The sequence below is a fragment of the Salvelinus sp. IW2-2015 genome, linkage group LG35, assembly GCF_002910315.2.
Source record: "Salvelinus sp. IW2-2015 linkage group LG35, ASM291031v2, whole genome shotgun sequence".
NCBI classification, from domain to species: Eukaryota; Metazoa; Chordata; class Actinopteri; order Salmoniformes; family Salmonidae; genus Salvelinus; species Salvelinus sp. IW2-2015.
Genome location: NC_036874.1, coordinates 3,673,111 through 3,685,203, shown reverse-complemented (window position 1 = coordinate 3,685,203; position 12,093 = coordinate 3,673,111). Strand labels below are relative to the sequence as shown.

The following is a 12,093-nucleotide window of genomic DNA, read 5'->3' as shown; positions in this document are numbered from 1 at the left end:
GCCATCGCCTCCCAAGAAGCTGTCATTGGAAGGCACGAGGAGTTGCTTCGTGGTCTGATTGAAGGGTTTCAGGCTGTGGCCGAGCGTCACGACCAAGCATTGGACACATTAAGGGAGCAAGTCCATGGGTTGTCTACTAGGCAGCCTACTATGACGGTAACCTCCCAGCCCCTTAGTAACCCGGCTGGTAGCAGCGCCGTCACTTCGGTTTCCCGGGAACCCCACTTACCTCCCCGGAGTGCTTCGATGGAGAGTCGGGCACCTGTCGGGCGTTTCTCACTCAGTGTTCCCTCGTCATGGAGCTGCAGCCTTCCTCCTTTCCCTCTGACTGCTCTAAGATAGCGTACCTCATTACGCTGATGTCCGGGATGGCCCTCGCTTGGACTACGGACGTTTGGGAACAACAGTCGGCCGTATGCTTCAGTCTGGATGGATTCGTGGCGGAGGTGAAAAAAGTTTGAGGCTCCGTGGTCCGGGAGAGAGGCTGCCTGGAAGTTACTCCAGCTTCGACAGGACTCTCTCAGTGCGGCAGACTATGCGGTGGAGTTCCGCGCGCTAGCAGCGGAGAGTACCTGGAACCCGGAAGAGCTGTTCGACATGTTCCTGCACGGATTATCGGAGGAGGTAAAGGATGAGCTTGCAGCCCGAGAACTACCGACGGAGTCCCTCCAAGAGCCTCCGGAGACAGCCAATTCACCTCTTCCCGAGTCGATGGAGCTCGGCAGGGCTAAGCCGTCTCCAGCCGAACCCGTACGCAGACTTGACGCCCAGAGTTGTCTGTATTGCAGAACTGTTGGTCATTTTGTGTCTACCTGTCCCTTCAAGAGACCTAGCTCATTCGTTGGAGTGAGTACTCTGGTGGATCTTAAAGACTATTTTTCGTCTCCCCTTACTCGACCCCTCTCCGTGCCATCCTGCGCTGGGGCGACCAGTCCAACTCTCTCCAGGTACTCATCAACTCGGGGGCCGATGTGAGTCTCATGGACGTTACCCTGGCGTCCGAGCTGGGCATCCCCACTCAACCCCTCTCCATTCCTATGGGTGTTAGAGTGCTAGAAGGGCGGGTCACCCACCATACCACCCCCGTCAACCTACGAGTGTCGGGGAACCACAGCGAAACGATCCAATTCCTGCTAATTGAGTCTCCGCAGGTTTCCGTGGACCTCTGGGAGGGGTTCAATAAGGCCCGGGCCACTTCACTTCTGCAGTCCCGACCGGTATCCAAGAAGGTCAAGCCAGATGCGCTGGCACGCCGCTATAGCCCCGCGGCTACACCCCCAGAAGCCGAGACCTTTCCCCCCTGCTCCAAGATCATTAGCCCCTCTGCTGTTCGTCCTCTGTTGCCCCGTACCCTCCGTATACTTCCTACCTTTCCTGTGTCTAGAATTAAACCCATGTCTCACAGCCCTTTGTCTCCTGTGTCCTGTCTCCTGTGGCCGTCTCTAAATGGCATGAGGCTGTTATGCCACTCTGCTGTCTTGTGTCTCTATGTATCAGGCTGTATATGGTATTTTTCCCCACTGCCTGGGAACTCTCACACCATTGTCGGGATACTTTACACACATCTTCTGGGTCGCCACTCAACTAGGTCATCCAGCAGCATAGTCAGTTTGCCAGTGTGTGTGTGTGTGCATGCACGTGTGTTTGTGTGTACGAAAGTGTGTGTGTACGTGAGTATGTGTAAGTGTGCACGTCTGTGCACGGGTGTGTGGTGTGTGTGTGTGTGTGTGTGTGTGTGTGTTGTGTGTGTGTGTGGTGTGTGTGTGTGTGTGTGTGTGTAGGTATGTGTGTGTGTTGTGCATGGTTGACTGGTGACCCAATGTGTGGTGTTGGTGTGTGTGTGTGTGTGTGTGTGTGTGTGTGTATAAAGGCACAGTGCTATCCATGGGAACAGAGCCAGCAGTGTAACAGGGCAGCATTACAGGAGCCTTTCTGAGATAAACACATTCCAACCACCCTATAATGGCACATGGTCATGGTGATGGTGGTGTGACTGTGTCTGTGACCAGAGACAAGACTGGTGGCCTGTCTGCCTGCTTCAAATGAGATTAACATGTGAGACTGAGAGGAGTGTGCTGTGCTGGTCAACACAAGCCTACTGGCTACTGGGAATGAAAACAGCTGAAGGGCAGAGTTTCCAAAGTCAAAGAATGGCTGGTCAAACATCTTATCAGATTCATAACTTTCTGCCCTCTCTCTCTCCAGGACTGGAGACAAAGGCAGCACTGTGCTTGGACCCAACATTGATAATGAGGTTGTGGCAAATTCATTGCAACAAAGTGACTTTTCAGCATTAACTAATTGAATTAAGCTGTTGAAGCAATTTGGAATAATTCACTAGAAAAACACATTTTACAGCTTTTGATGAAGATACATATTTCCTTGTACTGAGTGTTCTTTGAAAGGCCTAAACGATACATTCATTATGAATACTGCTGACATTGCTGTGCAACATCCCAGCGGAGTCGAAATTGACAGATCTCATTACGATTAATACCTATTTACATAAAAGGGCAAAAACTGTTAATTTGTGCTATTGTGGACAGAAATGTCATCCAAAGCACACTGAGATACTGCACAAAATGTATGTAACTGAATTGCTTTTCACAGCCTGGTCCACTTTTCACACAGGGGAAAAAGTGGTTCGTTGTGTGCCCTCTGTGAAAAATACATGTATTCTATGCTATAGATATTTGTGTATGTCTGTGTGTGTGACAGTGTGTGTCTGCAGAGTGGGTGAATAAATAAATAATCTAGCTGTCTGGTCTAGTGGCAGCATAGTGAGATGGGCTTGGCACTGGGCAGACAATGGGGCTGCACTACAGTGATTCTGCAAACCTTGGCGCTGCAGTGTGGTGCACACACACACACACACACTCACCTCTCCTGCGGCACAGCGAACCAGTACTCGTGTTTCCTGTCCCTCTGGGCGTACTGCTGCATGGAGGCGCTGGCGTTGGACACAAATGTCTTCTTCATGGGCTGGCCCACCCGCAGACACAGGAACTTGTGGGACCGCTGCCTCCGCCGCTCCATGGACACTGTAGTGCCACATGACAAACAGGAAATAATCACATGATAATGAATTGTTATCTTATCCATCTTAACAGTTACAMGGCCAAAGCAGATACCAATCTGATTTCAATCTTTCAGAATATGTTTCAATTTAGTGACTGACTAAATGTAGGCCTACTCCTGGTTTAAAACATATCCTCTTATTATCTAGTAGTCCCTCACCACACCACTGGACCTAATCCATCTGTAAATAAGAAAACATTTCAGATCTATTTGATAACAGGGTCTTCAAATTTTTATTTCACCTTTATTTAACCAGGTAGGCCATTTGAGAACAAGTTCTCATTTATAACTGCGACCTGGCCATGTGACCTAGATCTCCTCCTCTGTTTACCAGGTATCTCAACAGACAGTAATTTTGTGCCAGAATAATAGGAAGATGACCCCAATAAACATAGATCATAACGGATCGTGACACCAAAACATATMCCTGCTTTTATTAACGACCCATTAGAAGGTCAAATCAGTGGGAGTTCTACAAAGAAAAGAGACACTTTGTGGCATAACACAGACTGGGACCTATAATCACAGACAGAGGCAGAAAAATGGATCATCTACTTAGAAAACACAGCTCAGTGGGAAAAATGATATTTGAAAACGCAGTAATTGGGCTTGTTTTGAAGTGGGGCCTCGGTTAGCGTCTGCCATGGTAATGTGGTGTGGAGTAAAGCAGAATCCTGCTGTGATCCCAGCCAATAAGAGCAAACATTCTAGGAACTCTCTATGGGGTGAGAATTATGGTGATATAAATTATTTGAACACAACCAGACCTGGGTTCAACCAGTATTTGTTTCCTTTCAAAAAATACTTTGAGAGTTTGATTGAGCCTGCCTGGAGTGCCAGATGGGCGGAGTTTGCACTTTTGGGACTATTCCATTGGTTCCAATGCACCAGGCAAACTCAATGAGGTGCAGCAAAAGTGTTCAAAATAAAACAAATACTATTAGAACCCAGGTCTGAACACAACTAAGTGAGGCACTAGAGCTCACATAGAACTGTAGAACAGTGGAAGAATAACATACATAGCACCTATAGCAGGCATGACACAGAACACAGTYGTGGTTTGAGCCTYCACACTACTGTGGTAGTRTATGTTCTAGGGTAAGAAATATTCAATGTTTACTGAAAAAYACATCAAACCAAAAAGAGAAGGCAGCTATAAAATGTAAATAGTTAAGTCACTTTAAATGCTGCACGTGTCTCTGAGGGTTTTTAATGCAGGCCGTCTAAACACTATTGTGTTTCCCCTCAGATGTTAGGTGTGGGTGTTTGTGTTGTCTTTCTGTGTTTGATTTTTGACGTTTTAGCCTATCTTGGAGTTGAGTGCACGTGGCAGCAGACCGGCTAACAGCAGAGCTAGATCAAAGCGGWGTATAATGCCTCTGCTCATTCCTGTAGGTGATAACAGCACACCACACATTTCCACAGTTCTTTTTCACTTTTTTAGTCCAATTACAACTGGGGAGGCACAAKGCTGTGACAGGAGGTTATCAGGAGCACCCTGCAGCCGAGGTGTACGGAAGCAGCCGGAGCCAACTTTCCTGTGATAGCACTTGGAGCTTCATTAGAATAAACATGAACATGATGATGATAATTGCAGAGATGGCAAATGGCAGCAGCATACCTGTCAGTGAGGATGTGTAATAATCTGCAATAACTATCTATTGACTTGCCTTCATATTGAGAACTCAAGTAGGGTCGAAATAGAAGCTGAACATATTTTCGCACCTATTGAAAAACAATATAAGTGCATAGTGAAAGGCTATGTATTTCATATTTTCATAATACAACAGAGACACGTTATCTCACTACCTTCTGCAGAGTCCTGTCCCTCCTCCTTTTGTGTTARATTCTCCATTTGCTCTGTGGCTTGTTGCATAGTGTGACTCTTCCACATCTTCCTCAGTTCCTCCACGTCCGTCTCAGAGTCCTGGGACCCCTCTCTGCTCAGCTTGGGCCTGTCCCCTGGACCCCCCTCCTGGCCGGAGGGCTCCCCAGGCCCGGTGGTAGATCTCTGGGAGGCAGGACGTGAGGAGGGTCCTTGGCATGGTCCCTGGCTGGTGGTGGGTGTGCTTGGTGCTGCCTTCTCCACATCCACACTGTGTTGCTTGGAGCCCATGGGAGACTGGCTCTGGGCCGTGTGGCTGTCTGGATTGTCRTCTGCTGTGGTGGGTTGTTTCACCTGGCCCTCCCCTGGCGGCTGGCTGACTGACTTGCAGGCGCTGCTTGTGGCCCCTGGGGCTTCCCCTGGAGGGATGAAGGCCTCCACATGGGTGACAGTTTGGATGGACTCTGTGGAGGCTGTGGCTGAGGAGGACTTGTCCAGTCGGAGGTCTTCGGAGGAAGTGGCCTCCTCCCGAATGGGGGACAGCTCTGACTCTGTAAAGACGTCCTCGGAGAAGGAGCCCTCTGTGCTGCGGGGGCCCGCGCTGCCGCTGTTGTTGCCCGGGACTCTCAGACGCTGCTCCGGGTCTGGCTGAGAGGAGGTGGAGGGCCCGCGCTCTGACGTCAAAGGCTCCAGATGTCTGGATAGGGAAGAAAACAGTAAAGAAGAAAATACAAGTTAGAGAGGTCTGAATTTGAATGCAGCAGAATGGCACCATTTTATTTTGTTTATTACCGTATAATGTGGAGAGACCAGGTGAAACAAGTCATTCTCTCAATATGGATCTAATATGAATCTATGTTTGTTTGGCGCATCTGTAAGTGAACGGCTCCGCATAATAATCTGAAGAGGTTTTGTACAGTAAATTAACAGGGACACAGTGTAACAAAAACACTGTGCAGCCAGCCAGCCAACTAACAGGATTCCTCTACATACTGTAACAGCYCACTAGACTCCACAGGTTCTCCAAAGACCTGTTGTGGGACTAAAATAGTTTTCTCCTAGGTCCAGCTGTGTGTATGATAAAACACTAGTTGGCACACAGGCAGGCATTTGTTATTGTGTGCTCTTTGAGACAGAGAGAAACAGAGAGTCTGCTTGCATCATATTTGAGAAAACAGCTGTCCTCACACACAGAAACAATGGCTGCTTTTCAATCTCAAAGTAGAACCCTCAGCCCTTGAATGACGTTTTACATCGTCACATCCGAGTGTACCTTGCCCAAGCGAGGGAGAGTGATGATCGGAGAGGCAACGTCCTTGGTGGAAATCTGGAAGTTGAGCTTAAAAACAATCAACCTAAAGCTATTAATGTACCTAGTAAGCTAACGTATCTAGCTAGCACTCCTGTCAGGTAGCTAGCTACAGTTACCCATAGCTGGCTAGCTAGTTTTATTGTTTGGTCATTTATTCTGATACATTTCAGAATTCTCAAAAATATGTTTATGAATCTAGCTCCGTTTTATAGGCTCCTCACTACGAGACTAAGCTAATTTGCCAACGCTAAAATCAATGTCTATATATATTTTCTAGCAAGCTAGCTTCAATACTTTTTTCTGACATGCCGAAAATGCAGCCTTGTTGATAAAATGTGACACTTCGCGGCCACCGGAGTTTGACATGTGACTACAGTTTGCATTGAATTGTGGGTCGTATCAACCCCGCAAGTGACCAAAGTGGTTTACTCGCTCCTTTGGGCTAAATCAAGGGCCGGGGGGGCAACGTTAGTGAATTGGACCTCCACTTAAGATGGCAATCAAACTGCATCCGGTTTCGAAGGGAATTCCCCTGAGGGAAAGTCACTGGCGCAAGGGGTGAGGGGGTAAAAATAACGTGTTTGGACTGCAGCCAATAACCATTAGACATCACAATAGATGCTCCATGAGATCTGAACACTTAACACAGCCCAAATCCACCACTGAACATTTTCACAGACATACTGGATGGGCACTAGAGTGGAAGGGCTAAGCATAGCTCTATAGTTACAATAATAATAAATGCCTCCTAGCAGACACTTTCATCCAACTTACAGTTCAGTAAGTGCATACATAATTAGCATGTGTATGTGATCTGAGCGGGACGTGAACCCACGACCTTGGCATCGCTAGCMCCGCGTTCTTAAAAACCGAGCCACAGAGGACCACAGCTACAAATAGCTAATGCTTWGGTAAGATTTCATCATAGTATTAATATAACACAATTATCTTGATCTGAGCAAACAATCCACGTTAAATTGCTAATAAAAACAGAGACGGTAGGAGATGTGTATGTGGGTGGCATGCCATGGAGATAAACTAAGCTGGCTGCTGAAGTGGATATATTATTACATCAAGCAAATGGGTGAGCAATCCAGACGTAGGTGGGTGAATGCATAGTTCATTAACCTTGCTCTAATTGCCATTTCCTTTTCCGTTTTGGCGTGGGGGATATAATGAATCTGTTGGATGGTTGCTGATGTAATCAGTGTGTGCCTGCAGTGCTGGGTTGATGAAGTGATTACAGAGGGGCTGTGATGTGTAACCAGGGATGGAGTGGTAGAAAAAGAAGTGGGTAAACGAGTGATGTGTAACGTAAACGCAAACAACGTTAATTTTGTGCAACAGGTGCGTAAACGCAACTCCTCTCCACTACATCCCTGTTAGTGTGGTTCAGTAGGCACAAAACGGATGCTACGATGTGCTATAATGAACGGGACCCTGTGTGTGACAGACAGACAGACAGACAGACAGACAGACAGACAGACAGACAGACAGACAGACAGACAGACAGACAGACAGACAGACAGACAGACAGACTGACTGACTGACAGGGCTCTTACGCGGGCACGGCCTCTCTTATCTTGCTGTCAGTGATCTCCTTGTAGATGGCTGCAGACATGACCTCCTCCAGGGGACACATGTATCCGTACTCCTCACAGCCGTGCTCCTGCACCAGAGGGTCCATCCTGTGGGGGTCAAACATGATGTTGTTGGGCGTCACCAGCAACACCCCGCTCACCGCACCCTGGGGGGGGGAAGAGAGACAGATGGAGAGAGAGAGAGAGAGAGGGAGGGAGGGAGAGAGAGAGAGGGAGGGGAGAAAGCGAGGAGAAAGAGAGAAAGAGCGCGAGAAGAGAGAGAGCGAGAAGTGGGAGAGAGAGAGAAAGAGAGAGAGAGAGAGAGAGAGAAAGGGTTAGATGGAGTAATATAGCTAGAGCATGAAAAAGCTGGCAGTGAAGAAATGTGTCAGCCATTTAGTGGAAGAGATATATTACCTTTCCAGCATAAATAAACAAAATGGCTGTACTGTACTGCAGGTATCCAAAAGCAACTGAAGGATATTGACTATGAACAGGAAGCTCCAATACTGACCTCCCTGTGGGGGGGAAAGCTGCAAAGCTTTGATTTAGACTGAATGGATCAATATTGGTTTCATTTTGTTCAATAGCATGGATCTGAGCTATTAGAGGTGGATGTTGGCTGGCGGAGGGCCAGCATTCCTGAAAGTCCTCTGAACTTCTCCATGCGCTTACCTTATAATACTGTACTTATTTTATATATAGAATATACTATATATACTGTATAGTACTGTAATATATATGAATATACATGATATGTACCTTGCCGTCTGTGATGTACTTGCAGTTGATTTTGAGGAACTTCTCTGTCAGGGCCTCTTCCTCCTCGGAGGTGGACGACACTACACGGGCCTGGCGGAGTGCTGAGAACACCGGAGCATGGTGATGGTGAGCCTCTGGCCTGGGAGCGCCATCGGATTCCTAGAGGGGTGGCCATTTTGAATAACAGGAGAGGAGGGAGAAGTAAAGGGTGGACAAGAATGAACACATTTATAATTTAGTGATATGTTAAAAAACAGTTAGTTATAGCTTTAGATTATCCTCCAAGTCATATAGAATAGATCAAGTCAATAGAACAGTATCAACAGCAGCGTATCAATTCAACAACACTCAACGCTCAAACAACATTGAGTTGAATGTAATCAATATAAGCAATCTTAGATTTCAGTAACAAACTTCTTGCACACATCACATACCATAGAAATAAAATGGTAATCTCATTCAAGTCAATGATGGCATAATGGGTGGACTGGCAGCCATTTTGAGTGGCAGCCATTTTGAGTGGCAGCCATGGCAGGAAGTAAAAGCAGGAAGTATACCCTTCAATCTGTGATGGGATTTGTTGAGTCAACTCAACTGACATTACAAAAAAAGACATTCCATTGCAGTTAGCATCATTTGAATGAACATTCTACATTACTGTGGTAATCTAGCATCAGTTTATAAAGAATTTGAAAATACCATGAAGATTATTGCTTCACAATATCTGGCAGCCATTGTGAATGTACGTACCCATGAGTTTACCAGTCAAATGTCCAGGGTTAGAGCTTTCAAGCCGTTCTATTCATTCTATTTCTATGTCACATACTCAAGCGACATGTTACATTGCATGTAACCTGATTATATAACAAGTGATAATAATGAAGAAGGAGTTGGCAAAATCAGACCTAAGTTTGTCTCCGTACATCAAACCAATCAGCCAGGGAATCTAAATATACAGTGGAGTATAGTTAGTCTACATGTAGCAATGTTTCTGCACTGCTAGCCAATCAGGTTAACAAACAGACAGAGACAGAAAAACACATATACACTACATGACCAAAGTATGTGCACATCTGCTCGTCGAACATCTCATTCCAAAATCATGGGCATTAATATGGAGTTGGTCCACCCGTTGCTGCTATAACAGCCTCCACTCTTCTGAGAAGACTTTCCACTAGACGTTGGAACATTGCTACGGGGATTTGCTTCCATTCAGTCAAGAGTATTAGTGAGGTTGAGCGATTAGGCCTGGCTTGCAGTCGGCGTTCCTATTCATCCCAAAGGTGTTAGATGGGGTTGAGGTCAGGGCTCTGTGCAGGCCAGTCAAGTTCTTCCAAATCGATCTCGACAAACCATTTCTGTATGGACCTTGCTTTGTGCACAGGGGCATTGTTGTGCTGAAACAGGAAAGGGGCTTCCCCAAACTTTTGCCACAAAGTTGAAAGCCCAGAATCGTCTAGAATGTAATTGTATTCTGTAGCGTTAAGATTTCCTTTCACTGGAACTAAGGGGCGTAGCCCAAACCATGAAAAACAGCCCCAGACCATTATTCCTCCTCCACCAAACTTTACAGTTGGCACTATGCATTTGGGCAGGTAGCATTCCAAACCCAGATAAATCTGTTGGACTGCCAGATGGTGAAGCGTGATTCATCACGCCAGAGCTTTACACTACTCCAGCCGATGCTTGGCATTGCGAATGGTGATCTAGGCTTGTGTGCGGCTGCTTAGCCATGGAAACCCATTTCATGAAGCTCCCAACGAACAGTTCTTGTGCTGACGTTGCTACGCGCTTTAGCACTCGGCTGTCCCGTTCTGTGAGCTTGTGTGGCCTACCACTTCGCAGCTGAGTCGTTGTTGCTCCTAGACGTTTCCACTTCACAATAACAGCACTTACAGTTGACCAGGGCAGCTATAGCAGGGCAGAAATTTGAAAAACTTGTTGGAAAGGTGGCATCCTATGACAGTGCCACGTTGAAAGTCACTGAGCTCTTCAGTAAGGCCATTCTACTGCCAATGTTTGTCTATGGAGATTGCATGGCTGTGTGCTCGATTTTATACACCTGTCAGCAATGGTTGTGGCTGAAATAGCCGAATCCACTAATTTGAAGGGGTGTCCACATACTTTTGTATATATAGTGTATGTCTCCCTACATCAAACCAATCAGCCAGAGTATCTAAATATGCAGTATAGCCAGTGAATGGTCATTTGTATATATAGTGTATGTCTCCCTACATAAAACCAATCAGCCAGAGTATCTAAATATGCAGTATAGCCAGTGAATGGTCATTTGTAACAATGTAGCAATGTTTCTGCACTGCTAGCCAATCAGGTCAACAAACACACAGAGACAGAGAGAGACATGTATGTCTAATCACATACATTAGTAAATGAATGCACTTCCTGTAGTCTGAAGTTCATAATGGCAATTAGCTAGAAAAATATATCTATATGAGGCTGAAGCGTTCATCTTTATGGTGGTTCGCTATTTGATGCTTGATTAGTTTAATTAATAGAAACAGAATGAGAAGTGCACATGAAGACTATTTAAATACAGCTGTTGATTCCTCCATCAACATACATCATACACTTCGTCATGCAAGTGTGTGTATATCAGTAGACTGATTATTCTTCCTGTACTGAAATGTTAACTGAACTCCAGCACTGCCGATGTACGCAACGTACACTGAGAAATGAACACTCACTCAGTCTCATGGAACATGAAACGGAGATATCAGGCAGACATTACCTAACTACAGATGTGTGTGTGTGTGTCTGTCAGCAGTCTGTCTGTGTTATTGGTCATATCAGCTTCATGTAACCCAGTAATAGACTCAGGGTAAACCCATGCTCCTGACCCAACCCAATCCCTGACCATATGGGCCACGACGACAGCAAAGACCCTGTTTAACCTTGTTCACTCAACAAACAGACAGTGTTACTGTTCTTATGACAAGTAGAGATAGAAATTTAAGTTTTACGATGTGTTATTATGTACAGATCCAGTTTCTCCAGTAGTATCTGCTGCATCTCACGTGGAGGACTCAGGGCTGTGACGGTCATGGAAATATTTGTTTTGCTTTTCAGACACACCTTTTCTCCTTTCTTCAGCTCCTGACTGCATGTGCTGCCATAGAAATAGAACGGGCTTCCCCATTCAAGTCAATGATGGCATAATGGGTGAACTGGCGCCCATTTTGAGTGTACCCATAGGAGCAAAGCAGGAAGTAAAAGCAGGAAGTGTACCCATCAATATGTGCTATGATTTGTTGATTCAACTCAACTTACATTGCAAAAAATACATTCCATTGCATGAGCCACATCAGTTAACATAATTTGAATGAACATTCTACATTACCACAAAAACTATAATAACAGGCAGCCGTTACCAGGCAGCCATTGCGAGTGTACCCATGAGTTTACCAGTCAAATTGCCAGGGTTAGAGGTTCCAAGCCCATTCTATTCATTGTTTGCTACAACACCTTGCTTGTTTCAGCAGGGGGCAACAAAGTTTCATCACGTTGTTAAGAGCCCA

The 12,093-nt window shown here is 46.0% G+C and overlaps 1 protein-coding gene across 1 annotated transcript in view; it reads right to left on the bottom strand.

The window, feature by feature from the left end:
• The window catches only part of LOC111958772 (oxidation resistance protein 1-like), a 181,774-nt gene that overhangs the window by 11,179 nt on the left and 158,502 nt on the right, over positions 1-12,093 (bottom strand). The window contains 4 exon segments of the mRNA XM_023980037.3: positions 2,882-3,041; positions 4,888-5,600; positions 7,778-7,962; positions 8,558-8,716. Coding sequence (XP_023835805.3) covers positions 2,882-3,041; positions 4,888-5,600; positions 7,778-7,962; positions 8,558-8,716 — 1,217 coding nt within the window.